Here is a 23,295-nt window from a genome sequence, read left to right as displayed (position 1 = left end):
AAAGGGGAACTTTCCCCCCAAAACGTGGGGAAATTTGTTAGAGGAATGATGCGAAGAAATATGGAGTAACCTGCAAACTCACAGGGAAGAACAAACACAGAGATCCTAAAAAAAAAAACAACAAAAAAAAAACAAAAAAAAAACGGCGAGGGAGATGATACAAGCGAAGCTAAACCACTAAGCAAACACAGAGAGCTGGGAGCACAGAAACAACAGCCAGGCACCGCTGCACAAGCCGGCGCGGATACCACACTCCCAGGCAAAACCCACAATGCACTCGCCACGCACAGCCACAAACCCGCAAGCACACGGAGAAAACAAAAGGCAGCGACGGCCCCGCCGGGGTGCGGAGGCGCAGGGAGGCAGGCAGGGGAAGGAACATGCACACCGGCTCGGGGGGGGGGACGCGCGGGCAGGGGCAGAGGCGGCATTACCCGGGGCTTTGCTCCTTTTCTCTCGCAATAGGTACAGCGCACCATACGGCTCTATTCCCTCTGGCATTGCAAGGGCTCCCCTGCCACTGAGCTCAGCCCATAAACCACTCCCAAACCCCAGCAGAGGCTTCTGTTTTTTGTTCGGGCCAATGAGAAAAGTATAGCTCACTCTTCCTTCCTCCCAGGAGCAGCGCCGGCTGGTTGAAATCCCTAAGCCTGAAACCGAATACCACAAACCCATGAGCCAACTGCAAGTGCCAAACCGGGGAAAAGGAGCAGGCCCTGCCCTGTGCCTTCGCCCTCTCCTCTCCCCGAGGCGGGAGAGGTGCTGCCAGGCGTCGGGGCAGGGAGGTTGGGAGGCCCCCGGGGGCGCCCCGGGCTCCCCTTCTCCCGGGCCTGGCCTCAGCCGCATCTGGAAGCGGGAGCTGGAGGGGAGGACGGCAGGAAACAATAGCTACCTTTGGGCGATTCCTGACGCTAACGGCCCGGCCCGCACCGAGCAGCGCTCCCACACTGGGGCCCTGTAACCGAAAGCCACAAATTACACCGCAAGACAAAAGAAACCGTTGTCACCCGGGAGACACGGGGCCGGCCCGTCTGCCATCCTCCCCCCACCCCGCACCAGCGGACCCCCCCCCCCCCCCGCCCCGGGAGGGACCGGCCTCTCCTCCACAGCGAGGACCCGGCTCCCGCCGTCAGGGAAGAAAGAGCCCAGGCTTCTCCCCTGGGAGGGTCCCCGCCGCACCCACCTCCGCCCCCCGAAGGGCCCTGCGCAGGCCAGGCCAGGCTGGGATGGGTGCTCGGGGCCCCGCAGCCGCCCCGCGGGCACAACCCCCCTTTCCGCCTTCAGGAGCCCGGCAGCGGTAACCAGCGGTTCCAGTAAAAAGACAGTTCAGCACTTCCAGGCTGGAGTGAAAGCAAACCACCACCTATCAAGACCAAATAGTAACTAATCACTAAACACCCTGCGTGCACCAGGCACTTCAAAAGCACATGAAAGACCTGGTTTCCTACCCTGAGGGGGTTACGATCTGAGTCAGTCAGACAAAAACAACACCCGAGATAAGAGAAAGCCTATTTTCTGCCATGCACCTCAGTCTGCGCCGGAGATTTTGTGAGGCGACCACAAATTACACTCACAGATTACGCTGGGACCAAAGCAACTGGCAACGCTTTCCTCATCCCGGCCTTGCCCCGATGCCATCCGAGGTGAAACACCCAGCTCGGCGTGCGCGGGGTGGGTTCACACCTGAGCACGCCGCTGCCGCGTGCGGGGACTTGACAGGGAAAGCGTTATTTACCTTCCAGACATCAGATTTTGGCATTAACAGCCCACGCAGAGGATTAGCAGAACTGTGCCCAGCTACCATCTCAGGCTGCCTGCAAACCTCGTTGCTGTGGCGTACGCTCAGCCAGCGCTGGGAAGGTTACCTTTGAACTTTAAGAATGAAGAGGCCTCTGGGTTCGTTTTTTTTTTTTATTGGAAGCTTAAATTTCTGAGAGGGCGCCTGCCACCGCAAGGAAATGAACCAAGCTGCCAATTCACAGCGAGTCAGGCCCATCAGCCCCTGGAACAGCGTTTTGGTATGGGTGAGAACACGACTCATTTCTCCATCTTTGCGACATGGCTGCTCAGCTCCAGGCTCACCACAAGCCATTTTAAACGCTGGTGCTTCTTTCAGTTACATGTGTGATGCTGCAAATCCTCCAAGCTCTACACAAAGGAGGATTTGAGACTAACACGCTGACTTTAAGACATTAAATTTTATTTACTTTGCTAGCTTGGAAAGTTCTAATGAGAACTTGCACTTATTGGTCTAATTTTCTTGTACTTAATTATATTTATAGAGCAGTTTTGTATCAAAAGCAATTCACAGATGACATATAAAGCACATAGGAGTATCTCACATGCTAGGTTGCGTTGCAGGACCTGCGAGCTCCCTCAATTCAAAGGGCAATCTCTGTCTCCAGAGGCTCACCCTCAGCTTCTAATTAGACCACAGCTCAGCAGGGCATTTTAGCATCTGTTTAAATCCATCCCTACTTAGTAAAGGAATGAATAGAAAGGAATGGATGGCTGAACAACAGCCTAGGAGAGGGGAAACAGGGCTGGCTGAGTACATAGTAGCAGCGCAGCATCCTTTTGCGAACAGGTAGATGTTTCATAGAAGATGTCCCATCCTTAATTGAAGAATAACAGTGAGATGTATATATTAAAGCAGTCCTTACCTATTTTAAGTAATAGGAAGAATTCTGAAGGCAAAATGGGTGTTGTAGGGACTGAGGCTTTCATTTTCATTTGTTCCACAGCACAAACTTTATCAAGTTGTTAGAAATACCTGTTACTGTTTCTATAGCCATCGTGTCCTGGCAAGCTTGCTGTTTCACTGCCACTGCTTTGCAAATAATCTTGCAAGGCTATGAAAACTGAAATCTAATAAAGAGGATAATCATTTCAGCAGGGCTATGTATTTTGACGAACAAGAAATCAAATTAGTATTTTTTTTTGTTTGGTTCAGGTTCAGCTGTATCCAGATTGCTTGGGTCCATGATGAATTTAAACAGAAAACTAAATCTGAGCTTGTTTTGAGCTACCTGAAAATAGTTACAGTACACCGTGTTGAAAGGAAGCAGTTTTGAGCCCAGCTCAGTTTCCTTTTAATCACAGTTTCCTGTCCTTAGGATTTGCAGTACCACAGACATCTGAGGCGATATAAGAAGCTTCTGCCCGTAAAACCTGATGTTATAACAGCCCTGCCTTTTCCTCCTGCCCTGGCTCCCAGTTACACAGCACGCTGCCCTCTCTCAATCGGGCTCTCGTGTTTGTGAGGCTCTTCACAGGAACTTGCACCCTGGGATGTGAAAGAGGGGAGGCAGGAGCTGACTCCCTCGGGAGCAATGAGCTGCTCGCTCTGCTCACCCCACGTCCTGTGGCCCTGCACCTTGTGCGAACTGCAGAAGGGGTTTGTCAATGGTCCCACTGCTGTGGTTTTTTTTCCACACTTTTGCACTGCCCTTCAGTTGGCACAAGCATTTATGCAGCCATGTGGTGGTTTGGATGGCCTGAAAAGTAACTAATTTTTCTTCTTCACTTCCGAGTCGGTTTTCAGCCAGACCAGTCCCCAGTCCAGTTACTCTGCAGCTGCACAACAGGGTGTTCTACCAATGAGGATGGGAGAGTGTGGGTGTGGGACTGTTTTTTCAGGGGCATTGCCAACTTATACCAGTTTGAAGTTTGTCATACTACAATCTCAGCTAGCCATCCCCTGAATTTCTCATATTGTCTTACAGCTTAAGAGGTAGTACTTGGAAAGTTTTGCATATTTTTGACATAAACCATTTCCCCACTTAATTCAGTCCTCTAAGGCTCCTAGTAGGTAAGTAGTCATTTACTTACAGACAGAAAAATAACCTCATTACCCAGAATTTTTTTAAAAAGTTAATGGTGCAGGTCCAAGTGAAAGTCAGGGCGGTCTCCAGCGCGCGTAGTGCTCCTGGTAACCAAAGCAGCGCAGCAGATGGAGCGTTCTCTAACTTCACTCCCAGCACGGAACTTGACGTGCAGGAGCCAAGACAGACATTTGTGTCTGGTAATGCCATCTGTGTCTGCAAAACCGCAACGCTTTCGCTGGAGTGCTTTTTGTTTGTAGGGAACACGTTAATGGTGGGTATCGCATACTGCAAACTCTTAGTATTATGAGAATGCTAAGAACAAGAATGAAATGGAGCAATTTAATTTCTGAGCAACAACGGTCATTAACAAAGCGTATGAATATTGACAATTCACATGAAAGAATGGGCAGCATGAAACAAGTGACAGCACCGACATTTAGCTCCACAATTGAACACGATCTCTTTAATAAGACCTTCTACCCTCTGGACTCACAGCAATAGCAGGGACTAGTATCTGTACAGGAAAGGGTCAAGCTGAATTTCCAAAGATGGAGAAAGCTGATCTCTCGAGGAGTTCTTATTTAAACTGGACAACTTCATGGAAGAGAAATCTCTTGAGAGTCACTAAGCACACAGAAACCACTTCCACCTCAGGATAGCCCTTGCCTGAGCTGCAGACAGTGGAGGTTCAGAAGATAATTTTAAGGGGTGGCATCATTTTATGCTCACACTGTTCTTACAATCCTCCCAGAGCACCTATGACAGCAGCCAACAGACAGGTTACTGAGCGCCATGGATCTCAGGCGGCATCCAGTACAACTTCTCTTGCGCTCCTAGACTAACAATGTTTGTTACTGCTTTTATCTTTGTTGCTTCTTCAGACTGATGAGGGTTTTGTGCCAACAGTGCTGTAAATCAGGTTCCTCTAGTCTTTATGCTAGATGATGCTCACCAGCAACATCCTCATCACTCCAGCCGCTTCACCCTTGCCTTTAACCGTCACACATGGTAACTCCTTTTCCCCACATCGAACTCTGTTGTCACATTTCAAGTGTTTACAATCTTTCACTGTTTAGCTTCCCTCTACCTATCACATCTACTGGTTTCCCAAGCTGTCAACCTCCACCTTCACTTTGCCAGTGACAGCAACCTCAATGGCTTTGTGTCTCCTTCCTCATCAAGCACCTCCTTCCTTTCTACCGGCCATCCCCCACACATGGGAAAAGCTCCATGACAAAATTTGTTGAATTGCTACTTCTCTAAAATCCCTCTTTGAAATCTACCATCTGGCATTTCATGATGCAAGGAGTGAATTGCAGGAATACACTCTGCTTTTTCTGCTAAATTCTGTTAGTCATGTTGCTACCTTATCCTTTAAACCATCTCTGCCTTGCTTTGTTTACTTGCTGCAATTTTTTTCCCCAGCTTCTGGAGCATGCCTGCTCTAAGAAAGGGACAACTTTCTGTACTTCTTATCTTGTACAATCCATGAATCCTGAAGCCCTGAATCATGATTCAGTTTCTTAGCTCTACCATATTATAAATAATGTTATTTAGCAGACTAACCACTTGGAAAGCAAGTTGCCTGGGTTCTATTTTCTGCTCTGCCACTGGCTTATTTTGTTACCTTAGGCAAGTCACTTAGGACACTTGAAAATGTGTATGTGAAATTTGGCACTCCTAGCCCTATCTCATTACTCTAACAAGCAACTTACTTTTTCAGAAGGATGGAGTATCTTTATCTTCCACTGAAATCGATGGTGCTGAGCATATCGTAGGACCAGGCTTCCCCTGGATGCCTGCCACAGAGGTCCTAATGTGGAGACCTTTGCCTTCCAAAATGTTTATTTTTACAGAATGAGAGTAAGTGCTGCATATCACTTTGTGACTGCACTGTCCTTTGTATATGTTAGTACCAATCTATTTCAGACATTACAGTTTGGAAACAGTTCTGAGTGATTTGCAAATGCTAGAGGTTGATTCAACAGCAGATCCTGGGATGCCGCCAGCATTAGGTCTGGCTAATAGAAAATGCCTCTAAAACAGAAACAGCAGTGAAGGGCTTCCAGGATTATGTGGTCTTCATCGGCCATACAGGTCAATAGCTATTAGATAATTAACAGTAACACCTATTTCGGTTGTACTAATTCCTATGAAACTTACAGGACACATTTTCAGGCCCCCAAAGTAGTTTATTTTTCCAATTATTGCATAAAAACAGCTTCAAGGAAGATATTCAAAGAGAAGAAACAGTGAGGTGAGGTTATGCCATCACAACTTGCCCAAAAACTAGAGCCAAGTTAGGCAGAAGCAGGACAAACTGCTCTTGTGTTCACTCTCAAACCTGCCCTGAGTGGGTCCTCTGACACAAGAGACATAGCCTGCGTAGTCAGCCCAATATTTCATCTTGCTGTTGAAAACGTCAACAGCAAAGTAAACTGGCATGAAGGGCAATGACAGAGTTTTTGGGGAGACACACACCGATTAAAAATGACTTCAAGTTAACTTCACAAAACATATCTCAGCTAATCACTTTTCAGCCATAAGCAGTTTAGAACATGGGAAGGATCTGAACCCAGCCTACAGAAGGATTTAAAATATTTAGAATAAAGTATATTGAGAAGTTTTAAAATTAATATTTAGAACAGAATATTCCTCTCTTAAAGATTCTAACCACAGCCTTTAAGAATATGAAGTATCCATAAAGTTATCAAATACAAAATTGTTATCCTTAAAAGCTGGTGCAGTCCATCGGTAGGTATTACATAGCTCAAGCAGGTCAGCCACACTAAACCCCCCTTCCTGCTCACTGAAAAATAAATAAAACATTATCTTCTCTCCTAACAGCTTTGGAGTTCAAAAGGAATTTGTCAGGGAGGTCAGTCAAGACTAGAGCTTTTTAAAGACTTAAACAAACTTACTTTTTCACTTTGGGGTATTTCATCTCTGAAATAGCATTGGTAGCATCCGTCTGTCTCTCCTTCAAATGCTGTGGCCACATATTATCCACCCAGTCGACTAAGTCCACCTGAAAGCCCCACCAAAACCAACTGTTAGTTGCTGAACACATGGTAGGATATACTCCTTTTGGCTAAAGCTCTAACAACAACAGCAAGAGCAGCAGGCGCTTACAGACAGCAAGAACCTTGCTGTTCAGCTAAGGACCCCCTTGGTAAGGTGCAGCACTTCATCTCTGAGCCCTTTGCAAACCAGAACAACGAGGGTTTTGCAGTCAATTTAACTGATTGCAAATTCTGACCTATGGGCACATGTGAGCACCTTCTCTTGCACCTGCTGGCTGTATTCAAATGTATTTTTATAGCCAGTAGCCTAGAAATTGCGTTTATGAACACTAAAATACAAACATAAAAGAGATTCTATTATTCCAATACCTTAAATTTCAAGGCACATTAACACCAGTGTTCTGGCCAAATTCTGATTTGACTAATTACGTTATTGCCTACTGTGCACTTCCTTCATCGTTCTACTTGGGTATAAAATTCACCAAAGTTCTTGTCCAAAAGCCAAACTTTCAGAAAGTGTGGGCAGGAGTAAACAGCAAAAGCTGAGCAATTGGAAACATACTGCCAGCAAGGTGAAGAAGAGATGGAAACTGAAAATCCGTCGGGGACATTGAAACACCGCTCCCGTGCTGGGTGCCAGAGCATGATTTGCAATGCGTCCATCACAGCCACAGCAAGGACAAGCCCGTGACTCATTCTTTAGTCTGCTCTGTGGTGGAGCCTGTGCTAGAAATCTGTAACACTCCCTTCTGGTTATGCAAGTGGATCACATGTGCCAGGTTTCAAAACGGGAGAACACCAGTCAACATGGGGAGTCCAGCAAGGCAGGCTGCAGTGCTGCATCTGGCCACAGTGTGGCTGTACATCCCGACCCAGCTCAACAAATCGTCATGTGTGAATGACCCTCCATTTACGGGTCAATAAGGACTGCAAGACCTACCCTAAGCGTTGGTGACAAAGCTGTCCTCTGACTGCGTGCAGCAAGAATGGAGAAGTCCAGTTCAGTCATGGTTAGCACCCCACCCAGCCTCCTGACTGCTAAACCTTTCCAAAGGCCCACCCAGCAATGTCATTCATGTGAGTTAACTCAACTGCTCCTGTCCCCAGAGGGTTCTCATCATGGGGCAATTAGCACATGAAATTCTTGCAGATTGGGGCTGATCCCTATCTATTTCTCCATCTGCACCAGGTACTGTTGATAACACACGGTACTTAGAGAAAAGGCAAAGGGAGATAATGCAGCCAGCAGAAATAGGACCAATTCCATGAATATCACTATTGTATGTGAAAACAAAATTGATGGTTCCTGCCTAGATTCTGAAATGATTCCCACATCCTGATATTGCAGCCCACGGTCTTTACACAACAGGGAACATGAATCAAGTATTTCTGCCTTATGTGGGCTCAGAGCTCTGCAGAATTCAAGGGAACCACTTACACAAATACAGTATTCTACCGGTGTCTGACTTTGTGTCCTGGACTTCTCTCAGCACCCACTTTCCCAGCACCCTCTCTTCTATTCCCAAGTACCTAATGGGAATGCAAATCTCTCTTTCCGTAAGATCTAAATATTCCTGGTTTTACAAATGATTGTCCACTCAGGCCATATTAAACAAGTATGAAGTATTCATTTACACGCGGTAACAAGCACCTAATTGCATTTGTCACTTCTGAGCACCCAGGAAATCTGCACAGATGTTTTAAAAGCTCACTGAGCATGATGTGCTTGGGAAACTCGGAATCGGTTGAATACCAGAAACCCCCCAGAGCACTTCCAAACTGCCCGCTAGTGTCTGAATGACAGCAAAAACCTGCACAAACTTCTATATATGTGCTTAATATTCTATTTGTGGTATGTGCGTAACTGAACACAAAAGCCTACTTAAGAATTACTCCTACAAATCAGCAGTTAGAGCTGCCATTTTTGACCTGTTCAGGCAGAAGTGGGGTGTTCATATTGTTTGCGCAGGCAAGACGTCCTCAGTGAAAAAAATGCTGGTATAACTAGAATAGCATTTAGAAATGAGAAGGAGAAAAGCATCTGAAAGCAAAACACCATAAAGCTACAGTTTCGCAGCCAGCAGTGCCTTGAGCATCGAGTGCCATGAGCAGACACAGAGGGAACAAGCAGCACAGGATTCCTTACCACATTGGGGCGCTTGACAATGTTCTCCAGTTTCGTGTGACTGAACTCCAGGCTGATGACATTGTAGAGTTTTTCACGTTGGGCCTCCGGTGTTTCATAGTATCTCACAAATTGAGACATGCTCATTTCAACACCTCTCTGCGTGTTCACATCCATCACGTCCACTATCCGCCGGCTTCCTGCAAACATGCAGAGACACTCTCAAAACGTTTGCCTTTGCTTGATTTACACACATATGTATACACATAAAATTATATCTATATTATTATATGTATGTCTAAATTCTCAATGACTGCAGGGAAACTGTTATTAGAGGATGAGAGACCAGCATCAGTCCGTCCACGGGTCCTGAGCAGCTCCAGCAGTGAGCAGGGAACTATCTTGGAAGTGGACTTTGTGCTCGTTATGACACCGAACAAGTCACTTGGTGTCTCTCTGCTTCAGAGAGATGGAGAGTTTCCTCCTTTACATGAATTGACATGAGCAGAAGTACATTAAAAACTATAAAGAAGTGATATAATATGGTAGCAGGGGGCATGCAAGACAAATAGCTCTCCCAATCGTACTCTGTAATTTTCTAAACATCCATATGGCTCTCAAGATGCTTTTACTCATGTACAAAAATTATCTATGAAGAGTAAACTGCCTTGCATCACCGGATGCTATAAACTGCTGAATACCTTATACAAATTGCTGAGTATTCTCAATTCCAGTCATTGTCAGTGGAGATGAAAGCACTAAATGCCATAGAAGAGTGAGCCCCCACTTTGCATCTCTCAACAAAAACTGCAGGACATACTTTCACCTTCTCAAGCAGCAGACATGTAAGTCTCATTAGCACCAGAATGTTGAACAGCAGTTTTAGTTGAGCCTTCAGCTTTACACAGATTAATCCACAATCTTCTCTTTGGCCAACTGGAAGGTTTCACCTCTCCCAGCAATTTCATCATCCTAATTAGCAGTTCATTTGTGTATGAGTAAATGGCAGCCCATGAGATACACTCCTCATTTCCAGGAGAGAAGGATTCCAGCAAACAAACTCACAACGCTTCAAAAAAAATCACTACAAAACTATTTTCACTGCCGAAGAAATAACTCGAAATAAATTGCATTAAAACAAAATGGAGGGCCGATATGTGCCATCAGAGGGAATTATTAATAAGTACAGCACCTGGCCTATCGTGTGCTTGGGAACAGTATTTCAGCGAGAATGATAGTTTGGATTGCATCACTCCATTAGAAACATCCTTAGCCACTGATAGCAGTGACAGTGACAGATGTGATAATGATTCTGGAAAGGAACTCAAGACCATAAAGCTTTGTAATCCGAAAGAAAAATTTATACAGAGTAAATCTGGAATAGATGGCCCTGGCCCATCCGTCAACTCTTCACTAGCAGACCAGTGAACTGGATTTCATCCTGGGTCTGAGCTCGGGACGGTCTGTAGTGTTGCCACCTTGAGGCAGGATGAGGAGAAAGTTGTTATGTGTGAAAGAGCACAAGGGTCCTTAAATTTGGTATTTACATGTTTGAAACAACATACAGAAAATCTAGTTTGGGCTTGGGGTTTGTTGTTGTTTTTCAACTGTTAACTTTACAACCTAGGGGGAATAGTGTTTTTTCAACTCAGTAAGTTAGCAACTAGGGTGAAGTCCTGTTAAGCAGCCCCAGAATAAAAGCCAGCCTGGTTTCTGGCTTCCAGCGCCTGGGGATTAAAGCCGTGCTACAGCCCAGAGAGGTTAAGTACACAGATACTGAAAAATTATATTTGAAGGACTGCATGGCAGAGTCTGGGATCTGCCACATTATAGTCTAGGTTTGATCTCAGCTTTGATGGAAGTGACCTTGTACAGCCTCTCAATTATCCTTTCTCAAAGAAAAATCAGCAGTTACCTGCCGAATTAAAAATATGAGGCCTGGTTCAACAGCAGGTTTGTTAAATGTACATGATTATCAATTATGGGCAGAAGAGCTAAGGTTTGAATTCATAGTCTCTTGACTTCCAAATTAAAGAGTAATTTGAGGGGATGTTTTTCTCTTAAACCACAGTACTATCAAACAAGCCTGTACGTAACGATTCCTGGAGTACCGCTCACAAAATTTGAGATGTATAATTACAGGTTAACAGCCTCATGCTCGCTGCCCACTTCCTAGTGGTTCTGGCTTACTGCCAGCTTCATTTCTTCTGTCCTGAAAAGTTCAGCTCTTTCTTCATTCTCCTGCCCCTAGGAGAAGGTTAAAAAATATCCAGAAGGGGAAACAGGTAAAGAACGAGGAAAAGAAGCACACAGAGGCTCCAAAAAGCTGTTACAGGCTGAGAGATCTCGGCTCAGGCTGGATTTCTGAGCATCTCCAACATGCATTTTAATTGATGTACAATTTCTGTTAACCATTTCCTAGATATCCTCTTGCCACACTCTCGCCCTGTCCTCTAAGAAGGGACCCCACTCAGTCAAGCCCAACGCAGCCCACGGAGTCCCAGCAGGACCTCAGCGACCCTAGCAGCCTCTTGCTCTCGTACGGGCCACGTTCCTCGCTTCAGCTCATCACTCGCTGCATGTGGCGTAACATATACCTGGATCCCGAGCTGGCAAACAGCACCTCTTACTGCTGACATGGGAAGCTTCAGTGCATCCTGCATCACCTCATCCTTGGCTTCCCAGGATTTTTTTCCAATATAACTCTTGACTGGAGAATGTCTGGACAGTGCAGGATTAAAAAGCATTGTTTCCTCTCCAGCAGCAGATGTGACTCAGAGCAAAGTGGTGATGCTACGGTTCACTGGAGGGGATTTTACAGCCTAAAGAAGAAACATCTTCCTCCTCTACTGCTGCTTACTCATCAAGCACAAGTCAATCCCCAAAGGATCACAAAGACAGTAACTAAGAAACAAGCTAGAGCCATCTTTGACAAAAGGAACAGACAAAAGCAAGGAGGAGAGGGAAGAATCAGTTGCAGAGATGTAAGCTGGAAAAAATCAAATCAATCAGGAAGAGCTATGTAAGAACTATGCTTCATTTGAAACCTTAAACAAAAACAATAAAGTTACTCCAGCCCACATATTAGTAAAATCCACAGTAAAACTAAGGGGGGGGGGGGGGGACACAGCATATATAGTATCTGTTCCCTTTATCTAGAGGCTGAGTGACCAAGATGTTGCAAAGGTTTTAGCAGATTAAATCCTACAACCCTGCTCTATGCTGCAATATCATTTTTTTTTTCACATACAAATGAACACCTGGAGGAAAAAAACTACTTGTGCAGAGTCCTGGCCTGTCACTGCCCACCCTGTACAAGTTGGTTTGGTGCAGAGATTTGCTTCTCAATGTTCTGGGCTTCTTGGCAAGATTACTTTGAGAGCAATAGGGAGGTAAACTTTGTCCTCTAGTCAGAAAGAGAACTGCACTTCATGAAGGTAAGTTGCATAGGCACCCTTCTTCTATCAGCAAACACTTTCACAAATCACAGCTTCACCAAGTCCAGCCCAGAGACTTCGGGAGTAACGAGCTCCAGCTTTGAAGTCATTCAGCAAAGCTCTCGTCCATCTCCCCTGCAGAATTTGCACCCATGCTTTGCTTTGCATATAAAATATTGTAATGATTTCCCAGAGAGGGTACAGTGAACGGGAAATTCTGGGACTACAATAATCTCCTCTGAGGTCCAACAGTTGCCATTTCCCATTTCTAAAAAGATGAAGCACTGCCTTCCGCTGCCTTGACCTGAAACAGCCTCAGACTTGCATTATGCAGGCTACCAGACTCCAGTCTTCAAAACAGCCCACCCTTTCCCCTGACATGGGCTTAGCATTGGTATTAGGAGCAGTGGAAGCAAGAGGCGGTCCATAAGCAAAGCAAACCCGAACCACACCACAGAATATGAGAAATGCACAGGTGGTGTGAATCAGAGGTGAAAACTACACCTGTGTTTTCTAGGCTGTTGCTTCTTCCCCAGTGCACCGCCAGCAGGAAAAGGTGCAACTTTCCCACCACAGAGGAAAGATGAAATGTCCTTTCTACAGCAATGACTGTCAAGCCTGTCCATTAAGAGGATAACACTGCCTTGGGGAATTATTTTAACCTGTTGTGACTGAGCTAAGATCTGTGCCCAAGGTACAGTATGGTGTCTACAACTAGAAGCCAACCTCAAATGCAGAGGGACGGGCCTGCTGGTCATTTCTAATCTTTATGCTTCTTACTGGGAAAAAAAAATCCTTGGTTTGTAGAGCAGGAATTTTGGCAGAGCCTTAGGAAATCTGCTAGCTTCACTAGCGGGTTAATTGTACCTAAAGAATGACACTTTGACTTACATCCCGGTTAATCCCTCCAGAGCTCCTGGAGCACATATTCTTCTGCTACCCAGAGGAGACGAGTATGATATCCCATACTGACTGGGAGGGACGTGAATCAGAGCAGAAAGTCCTTGCTCAAGTGGAGCTATTAATGACATTCCCTGCATTTCAGACCCAGGGTGAGAACAACTTAAGAGAGACACATCCCAATACCATCGCTCCCAGATCCACCAGAGGGCACAGAAGAACAAAGGGAAATAAGAGTCCAGCTCGGACACTTGCACACATCTCTCAGTCAGTTTTCTCACCCAGCACAGCCTGGTCCACCATGAAATAAGTATCCCCAAGCCATCCAGCTCCCCCTTTGCAGTGCTCTGGTTTTCCTCTTTACACCCCTCGCCCAGCGATCTGCCCCCCCCCGCTCTCCAGCACACACCAACTGCCGATCAGGAGCATTTTCTGTGGGGTTACATTATTTCTTTCTTATGGAGATGTAAAGTACCTGCCATGTGCCTTCCCTCTCCTTCCCCTCATCGGTGTCTGCAGCTTTATCATTTGGTATAAAACTGCCAAATTGCAATATCCCATGTTATTAGGGTTTTTTTTCATGCAACAAAAGGTATTTAGAGCATGTCCACAGAAAGAGCTTAAGCCAGCAAAAAGTCTTAAACCGTAATGCTACAGGACGAGACTAAAGAAAGAGGCTCAGAGCAAATAATGTGTTTTACTGGCATTATATAGAGTCAATTAGTATCCTTACAGCTACCCAAAATATTAACTGTTATTTTCAGTGATTCTTTGAAACTTCAGCCAGTGAAAATTACACGGAAAAACATCCATACACAAAGAAACATTTTCCTTTAAATTTTTATACAGTATCCATATCCATGAACCTATAGTATAAGCCTACTCCAGGTAGCTGAAAAGATGGAGCTAGCACACAAAGAACAACTACAGACAGGAAAATAATACAGGTTCTGAGGAAAGTGGGAAGGGATATAACTTTGTTGAAAATCTTATGTTTTATTTATCTATCCATCTATCTTAACAGTAACATAAAATATAGGAAAAATATTATAAAAATTATTTAATTTCATGTTAATAGCATTTTCTAGTATCACTGTATTCTACACCATCAAGAGCGTCTTTGTAGACTACGAATCCTACATTTTGTTAAGTGATGTGTTAATCTACCAATAGCAGAGTTCTTTATTTTCCTAAAGAGAAGTAAAAGGAGCACTGATTGGATCAGCGCAATCTATTCGCCTTTTATTTTCCAGAAAGCTGCGTCTGACGCAGAACCACGCCCGAACAAGGAAAGGACAATTTAGGTTTTTATGGCGTTATTCACATTGCAAATTCCAAGATATACAATGTGATGTGCTCCACCAGTAATATCAACAGTGGAAAGAAGAGCCTTGCTGTGCCCAGGGCATCTGGCAAGGTGTGACAAAGCCCAGCCACCAACCCAGCATCCAGCTCGAGGGATGGAGCACGCCTGGCCACCAAGGAGAGGTTTTGGGAGAAGGCTGAGATTATTCAAAAGCCTGATGGTCTGGAAGTACATCAGACTTCCAGAACATGCTGATATTAATATATATTTTTAGGTAAAGGCATAGCTACGCTTGAAGGACATTTTGGACTAATTATGACACTAAAGCATAACAACTGTGATGAAATAGTTAGGAATTTGGGTGCTATTCCTCCAGAATAAGATAGCTCTTTTCTAGCTTGGATGAGCTAAAGCAGAGGATGCTCATTGCCGAAGAACAGTGTGACTATGGGGAGTTATTATCAAATAGCTATTCTGGTTAATTTTCCCATGTGGACAACTAACTTTTAAATCCACTTGTAGACAGAGGCTTCGAGATGACCACGGCCACATCAACACATCAGTTCAATTTCACTTTCATGTTTTGACATCATGGAAATACATGCTTTTGAGAGGTTTAATTTTCATCATAATGTTCACTCAAAGTGGGTTTGCTGCTGTTTATATCCGCGTATGAACAGGACTGTTTTTAGCAAAACTGTCCCAGTTTAACTAAGATTTTTTTTTTAAAGAGTTTGACTGTGTTAGGCAAAGGACAAACTTAAAGAGAGCTCAAACAGGAAGCTCAGGTCTAAAAATAGAAATGGTTCTACTTCCAAAATGGCAAGTCAGCGGACATGCTAAACATAGGCAAGCGAGTGTTATATTTCATTTTTATTTTTAAGAGGAAAAAAAAAGCAGAAAGATGGAGCATCAAATACCTTCTTTTTATTTTTTTTTAATTGTACAGAAGCCCTAAATGTGGATCAAGCTCACTCTCCAGGCACTCTTCTAATGCACAGCTCCCCAGTGGAACCTCATGACAGAGGCAGAAGGCTACATCCATCGTGTTCTAGCCCAGCATTGGTTAGTGCTGACAGCTAATCCAGCATTTAAAAAAAAAATATTTCTTTTCATCCCCCTCTCTGCAAGGCAGGAAGACAGTGTAAGTTTTCTGGCAGTTCAACTTTCTGAACCACCTCACTGCAAGAAAGAGGAAAGCCCGTGCCAGCACACAGGAAGGGGATGGGAGAGCAATGCAGAAGTGGGGAGAGAAGGAAGAGAACGAGCAGGACAGCAGGTTAGACTTGGTTAATCGGTACGGCAGAAAAGCAGGTTGTTAGATGCAATAGGTAGCACCAGGAATACAGACATTATACCAGGGCACATAATAGGCAGCAACAGCAAAAAGTAGATGCCAGTTTAGATGACAAAAAGAGCATGGTACTGGAATTAGAGGGACAAGTTTTTATTTCCAGTCTATCAAGGACACTGAGTAAGTTTTAACCTCTCTCTGCCCTAGGTCCTGGTTTCATGATACAAACTGTTCACCAGTACTCAAGAAACTGATGAGGCTTAAATAATTTTTTTAAGCGGGGTCAGCTCCCTGCCTGCTTCACAGCATAGTTCCACAAACATCGGGGTAAGGGATGTGCGTCCAGCAGCGGCTGCTGTGGGAAATCACACAGCAACAGCAAACCATAGCCCCAGCGTCCCCTCCAGATATCTTACAGATTAGAGCTTTTCTTCTTAAACAATAAGCTATTCAAGAGGCACAAACCAGTGTGTGTTAAGTGAAGCAATGTCCTCTGAAAATCTGCAACACGCCACTTTAACACAGAGAGATTTCCACTTTATCCATGCAGTGCTCCACCTTAATATCGGTGGATGCCAAAGTCCCAAAGGGTTGCTTCCAGAACTGCTACAAACCACTTCAATTTTCAATAAATTAGGTAGATCCCTCAGACTGTAGGAAAATCAGTAATGTAACTTTCACTTTTAAAAAATCCATTCAGAAACTCTGCAATCTAGTTTCTAATTTTAATTCTTCCCAGGAGAGAACAAAGTGTGGCTTTACAACTTTGTAATTCTTCCTAGACCTGAGCAAACAGGGACCAGAAGGAGGTGCAGTTCAGAAATCACATTACGTTGTCGATCAACATACACGACTGCTGGTGTCCCACAAAGAACTAATAGATCCCATGATAAACAAACAAAAAACCCACCTGTCAAGTCCTACTGGTCCTGCTTACAGCAAAGTATGTTGATCTCTCTGTCATTATTGGTTCATGGCTGGTACTGAGTATCCTAAGAGCACTTGCTCAAATCTGGAAGGATTCATCTGTACTTCATCACAAGCTACTATGAGATTAGGGAGTAAAATGAGTTCTGTACAGTACAGTAGCCTCACCAAAGAAAGAGGGATACAAAGAAAACAGGAGAGGTCACTCAAGGGGAGAAGAGAGAAAAAAAAGACAAAGACAAAAGGATGAGCCAGTAAGTCTTCACTGCTGTACTTAGAAAAGAGAAACCTGCTAGACAGAATTGGAATTAATTGCTTCAGTAAAACAGGACATTTTTTAATTATTGTCCAGATGTTTCCCCTCTGTAGCTCTCACATTTAAAAAGAAATGCAACAGCTAGAAGTCTGGCCAGCTCACACCACCAGTATCTATAAACCCTTTTGTTAATAGACCATTGGTTTGACCCCATCCTAGCTCAGAGGCACTTGGAAGTTAGCATTTCCCATGGTAATATTTATTTGCTGAGTTTAGTTGAGGTCTGACTTAGCAGATTTCCCAATTACAGAGAACTAAAATCAGAGCATGAAGCACATTGGCACTCCCAACAGCATGACTGAGGTCATCTGGAACTTTATTTTAAAAACAAAGTGTTTTTAAAAAATAGTGAGAGATTTTAAAACAAGTTTTGGCCACAAAACAATATGATGGAGGAACTGTTTGTTTTATAAAGACTGGATCTCAAACACATGTTGCTGTAAGACTGCAAATAGCTTTATAACATCTGAGACACATTACTGGCCTTGACCTACACTGCTGTTGGATTTTTCATTTTTCCCCTTGAAAAAGGAGAACATAACTCAGCTCCCTTAAAGCACAGATTTTGGGTTTGGATCCTCAGATCAATGGGAATAGCACCGATATGCGATTATTTTACAGTCACTTGTGAGGAACATCCAAGCTCAGCCTCATCCTGCAATGAGCCATCCTTATCTCCTGTCCTCAAAGTGCTCTTGGATCCCCCTGCTCCTCTCAGCTATCGGAGAGATGTACTGTCTCCTGTGGGTCTGAGTGCCTTGATGAATTCATAGTGTGACTTGCAGGATCCAGAGACTGGAGTCCCCTCAATCTGAATCCTCACAGGCTGAAGAACATGTTCACAAGTTGTTTTTTATAAAACTACACAGACACTGGCCTTCCAAACCATGGAAATGAGGATGCTCTCATTAACTCAATTTTGATTAACACTCCAACAGTTCTACCTACATGAACAGGAAAAAAATCAGAACCCAGAGAGCAAGCCAGGCACAGATCACACTGTGGGGCACAAAAAACCCCATGAACAACAGCAGGAGAAATCTTACAATGAATGGAAATATGTCATACAAGAACCTCTCCTCCCATGAGATCAGTGTTGACTTCTCTCCCCTAGAAGAGCCTGGTCCACTGCATTTTGAAAAACACATTATTTGGACACTAGGACAGAGCAAGGACCTCACTGCTTCCTCCTTAGGCCTCCAACACAAGACTCCTGGAGCAGCTAATGACTCCTGACTCAGCTCTTCTGCTCTTCCAAACGTGGCGCTCCCATTCACAGGACAAATCCCCACACGGGGAGAACCATACATCTTAATCAAGACTTAGATGCAAGTCCGAGGGCAGACTTTTGCACTTCCTTTGAACAGCCTGTTTAGTTTTGGGAAGCACTCCTTACAACAAAGTTTCTCTAATGAGCCTCCCTCCTAACTCCTCTTGGTCTCCAATTTCACAACTTCCTTGAAACAAATGGAGTGTTGCTCTATAGAAAAAGCAACACTAGATCCCTATTCAGCAGAAATGATGGAAAGCTTTCTGAACTGCAGTGTGTGGCTGCTTTGTCCTTCTTTTGTATCTGCACGGCTAATTTTCTTTCACAGGATGGAGAACTGTACATTGATTAAGACAAAATTTCCCCTACTTGCCCGCAGACCACACTACAAGCCTCTCAACTTGCTTTGTAGTTTGATGTGAATTCAAGCATGATACAATTTTCAGAGCAGATCCATTTGAGAGGGGGAGCAAATATGCAAGAGGAATGAACCAAAAAAATCACTAGGAACCAGTTACTCGGAGACAGTTATCTGGTTTGCTCTCAGCTTTTTTCAGTAGCTACTAACAAAAAGTTGGACACATTTGCACAGCCGGCTGGGAGCCTTTTTGCTAACGCACCAGAAGAAATGAGTGCTAATGTAAAAGAAATGTTTTATGTAGTCTCTGCCCTTCCTCCTGCCTTTACCCACCTGATCTGTAGCCACCACCACCACAATTTTCTGTGGAGACACCACTTACAATTCTTGATTCAGTACTGAATTAAATTTATACCTATGTATACATATACATCTATAAATGTGTGTACAGTTTTTAATATATATAAAAAGCACATTTTAGAAACCCAGAATAATCATTACCAACAATGTTTGCATCTCTTCCTATTCCCCTTTCATTATCACCTACTTCCAGTAGCATGGATTAAGGGGGTTCTTGTATTTCTGTGAAGTATCTGTCATATATATTCTCCTTTTAGCTGGCATTCCTGAGGATTACAGCAACATATGTATATAATAGAACAAAAATGGCTAGATGAAAGATACAGAGCCTCACATATGGCTGTTACATACACTTGACGGGCAGTAATCCTTTCTGTCCCAACTGAATTTTAAATTATTTAAATCAGCCTGCTTACATTAACCAGTAAGGGGAGTCGTTCCACCCCATTGCACCACCCTGCACAGAAGAGGCCATGGCTCACCGCATTCAGTACATCTCGTACAGTTTACGGGAAAACTAGAAACTGAGCTCCCCAAATTCTCTTTCCAGCACTGCACTGAACAGGCACCTGAGTAGATCATTTCACCTTTCAGCCTGGTTCCCACCTGGGAAAAGAAGGCCTCACTATTTACTGTGCACCATTACCCTGTGGAAACACAGTTACTCCTACAATGAGCAAAACGTTACGATGCCAAACTTCAGCAAGCTTGCTTAGGTCTCTCCCCTGTGAAAAAACCTTAACAGCTAGTGAAATGCTCCCCTGCAGGTCTAATTTCTTCCAGTGATGTTAAAGAAAGCTCAGTTGCTCACTTCAGGGCAGTCCGATGAAGTCCTTAACATCTTATTTGCTTCGTGAATAAACCATGAGCAGATGTATGAGGGTACACAGCAGAACTGATACTTGTCAGCAGCGCAAGGGAAGGCTGACCTGCACTGGCAGGGCCAAACCCCTCTATTTAAAGGGCTTTTCCCTTGCAAACATCCAGGTTTTAATGATGTAACTTATTCTGTTACCTTTCTCCACTGACACCATGATGATAAACTCATAGTTGAGGCAAAGACCTTCTCACATATTTCTTTAAACACTCAATTTGCAACTGAAATTTTTTGCTCACTCCTTTTCTAATGTTTCTAATGAGAAGGCAAAACCCAGCAATAACCAGGTATCTCTTCAGCTACTCCCAGCAAAGAATGCAACAGAATATGTAGAGCCTTGCTTTTCCTTTCACCCTTTGTCTTGGAGATCAAAGCCTGCTGCCAGGTCTCTAAAGATTTGACAGAATCACAGAAATCAAATATTGAAATGATCTATTAGGTCCCATCTTGTGTGTCATCTCCTTGGGCCAGATGAATACTGCTCTCCGCAACAGTTTCCGGAGCTGTTTCATGTTTGCTTTTTACTGCCATACCTCAACACACAAATTTTATCACAATTAAAAGCTTTGCTGCTTTCAACTTTACTTGGATTCTTTATACATGATGAAAACACCAAAGCCTTTCAGCACAGTTCATGAAGAGAACACAGCAACTAAATGAAGGGAACCAAACATTTTTTATCCACGCAAGCACTATGGCCCAGTCCAATCTACAGCATGTGGTTTTAACAGCAAAATACATGACTGATGATATTCTCCACTGCTCCCACACTTATTTTTTTTTTAATTCTATAAATAAACCCTTAGTGAGCGAGTTAAATAAAATTGATCACTGAGTTATGTCAGTTGTTAGACCACCCCACAAATAGTCCTGTACTTCCACTGTTCCCACTGATACAATGCCCGGCTGGGCACGGTGAATTCCATACAACAATGCTGCTGATCCTACAGAAGTGACCGCTGTGGTCACAACTTTAACCTCTTCCGCCCAGGGATCACAATCACTGAAAGTCTCTTTTCTTTCTCACAATCCTCAGCATGTTTTGAAATCGCCCCTTTTGCCACTAACCGGGATTGCACGCTTGACTTTGGGGCTGTATAATACATTCCCTGGCACACAAACCTACACAGCCTGCAGAGAGAGGAGATGGTGCACATTACAGACACAGCAGCACCGCTTAGGTTTATTTAGCGGTTTATTTAGTTTATTTAGGTATGAGTGTAAAAACTGGGATTCAATGGCGGCAGACCGCCAGCCTGTGGCAAGTGAGCTGAAGAGAGGTTGGTTAAAAATAAGAAATAAAAGCAAATCCATCCAGATTAGCCATTACTGTTTACATATAGACATCGTGCCTGTGTAGGGACTCCACACCTACCCAGGGAGCTCCCGGGCATACTGTGACAACGCAGGAAGACAAAGGCAGTGCAGACATCAGTTACAAGTCAGAGGGCGAGACACTGCAGATGCCACAGAAAAGCAGATACTCTTTTAAATTCAATCAGTGCTGACCCAAGCAAACCACTAAAAAAAAAAAAAAGTAGTCAAAGAAAGAGAAAGGAGCTCAGACTGATGCACACATTCATGTATGCTTCCTCTTTCTCTCTCCTTTACGTGGTTCATAGCTTCCAAAACTACTTAGTGCTCCCTTCTTCAGACTACATGATGTCCGTAAAGAATAACAGAAAGACAAAAGTCAAATAAATTTTTTAAAAAATAGAATGTTTTGACTTTCTGACATCAAAGACTAAAGTGAATGATTGCATTCAGTCCTTGAATTCAGGAGTAGCAAAGGCTAGAGATGCTCAACAGCAACCACAGAAGCCCTGGCTTTCAAACAGCTTGCTGAGCAACCTTTCTCCTTGCCCAGACCTAGGTGAATCTTGGCAAGTGTACTTCATTTGTTCTTTCGTGTAATTAGCATAAAGCAGTCACACAGTAGCCCCAGCTGGGAGTATCCTTGAAATACACTGTTCACCAGCCAGAAGATTGACTCTAGTTAGAGAGAAGAAATGAACAATGGGGATAAGTTTGCTAAACTTTTGGGAGCCCTTAAAACAAGGGAGTAGGAGAACATGAAAGAAAGTAAAAAGGACAGAAACCAAGATACTATGCCAATCTAAAGACAACAATCGTAAACATGCAAAAAGTTTTGGAATAAAATAAATCCCCAATACTTACTAGCTACTGCAGTGCACTTGTTTTTTAAGTAGTCCGTATGCATATACGAACACCACCAATACACCAGCATGGCATGTCAAGAACGAAAAATAAGGAGCCTGCAGAAATAACACTTATCAAACTTTCAGTGCAGATGTGGCAGATGTTTAGGGTGACATTAAGAGGGCCAATGACCCTCTTAATCAAATTTTAAATCAGCTTATGAAGAGATGACAGTGATATTCTGGTCCTTCAGAACTAGCAATCAAATCTACCTTAGACAATGAAAGTACAAAGCTTAATAGTTATTAAATTGCAACAGAGTTTTTCTTCTTTCAAGAGTTGTCTCAAGTTCCTAAGCAGGCCAGTAATTCCTCTTCTGTTCTCCATTCTTGGCTCACAGCCATTTCAGAGATCAGACAAATTCCAACTGCTGAAATTAATCCACTGTCTCAGGTTTAAAAAGCAGCCAGGATATCTTTCATATGGAGGTAGGAGTCCAGTCGTAACATCTTCCAACTGTGCAGTTTAAAGCGTTTGTTCTCTACACTAAAGCAACTGTACAGGAAGAGTGTTTCACCCACACACATTAGACATAGGTGCTCATTCATGCATGCTGATGTGCAGGTGATAAACATTACCAAAGTAAATTACAGCTGGCATCCGCATTCTTTAAATAATGAAAACAAACAAACAAACAAAAACTCAACACACAATGGCAATGTTGCTTTGGAAGTCTGGGAAAATACTAAAAAAAATTAAACATCTAAGCCCAAGTAAGCACAAACAACAATCAAGAAATCCCACTGTTTTTTTCTCCTTATTATTGCCACAGACTGCAGTTTTAAAAGGGAAATTTAAAAAGCTAAGCTACCGGTTGTTTTAAGTATGGAGACAATACAACAATCACCTTGGAAATAGATAGAAAGCTTTCAGAATAATTTGAGACCAAAGGATCATTAACTTCCTCTGGAATTTATGTGCTTGGGAAAAACCCAGCACCATCTCTTTAAAATGTGCTTCTCCTGGCTGGAAGAAGAAAAGAGAACAAATTATAGGCTTAAATAGCACCAGCGTACTATAGTGATAAGCACTTAAAAAACCAAGCTTACACAGAA

The 23,295-nt window shown here is 43.7% G+C and overlaps 1 protein-coding gene across 4 annotated transcripts in view; it reads right to left on the bottom strand.

Moving 5' to 3' along the window:
* Window positions 1–23,295, bottom strand: part of KDM2B (lysine demethylase 2B) — a 122,528-nt gene that overhangs the window by 78,996 nt on the left and 20,237 nt on the right. For all 4 annotated transcript variants that reach the window (XM_086761208.1, XM_086761209.1, XM_086761210.1 and 1 more), the window contains exons 5-6: window positions 8,997–9,175; window positions 6,749–6,855 (exon numbers count right to left, since the gene is read on the bottom strand). In XM_086761208.1, coding sequence (XP_086617334.1) covers window positions 6,749–6,855; window positions 8,997–9,175 — 286 coding nt within the window. The remainder of the gene's footprint in view (window positions 1–6,748; window positions 6,856–8,996; window positions 9,176–23,295) is intronic.

This window comes from Chlamydotis macqueenii, chromosome 17 (assembly GCF_036417535.1).
Source record: "Chlamydotis macqueenii isolate bChlMac1 chromosome 17, bChlMac1.mat, whole genome shotgun sequence".
Lineage (NCBI taxonomy): Eukaryota > Metazoa > Chordata > Aves > Otidiformes > Otididae > Chlamydotis > Chlamydotis macqueenii.
The sequence above is the reverse complement of the archived record's forward strand: the minus strand, read 5'-3'. Positions and strand labels throughout refer to the sequence as shown.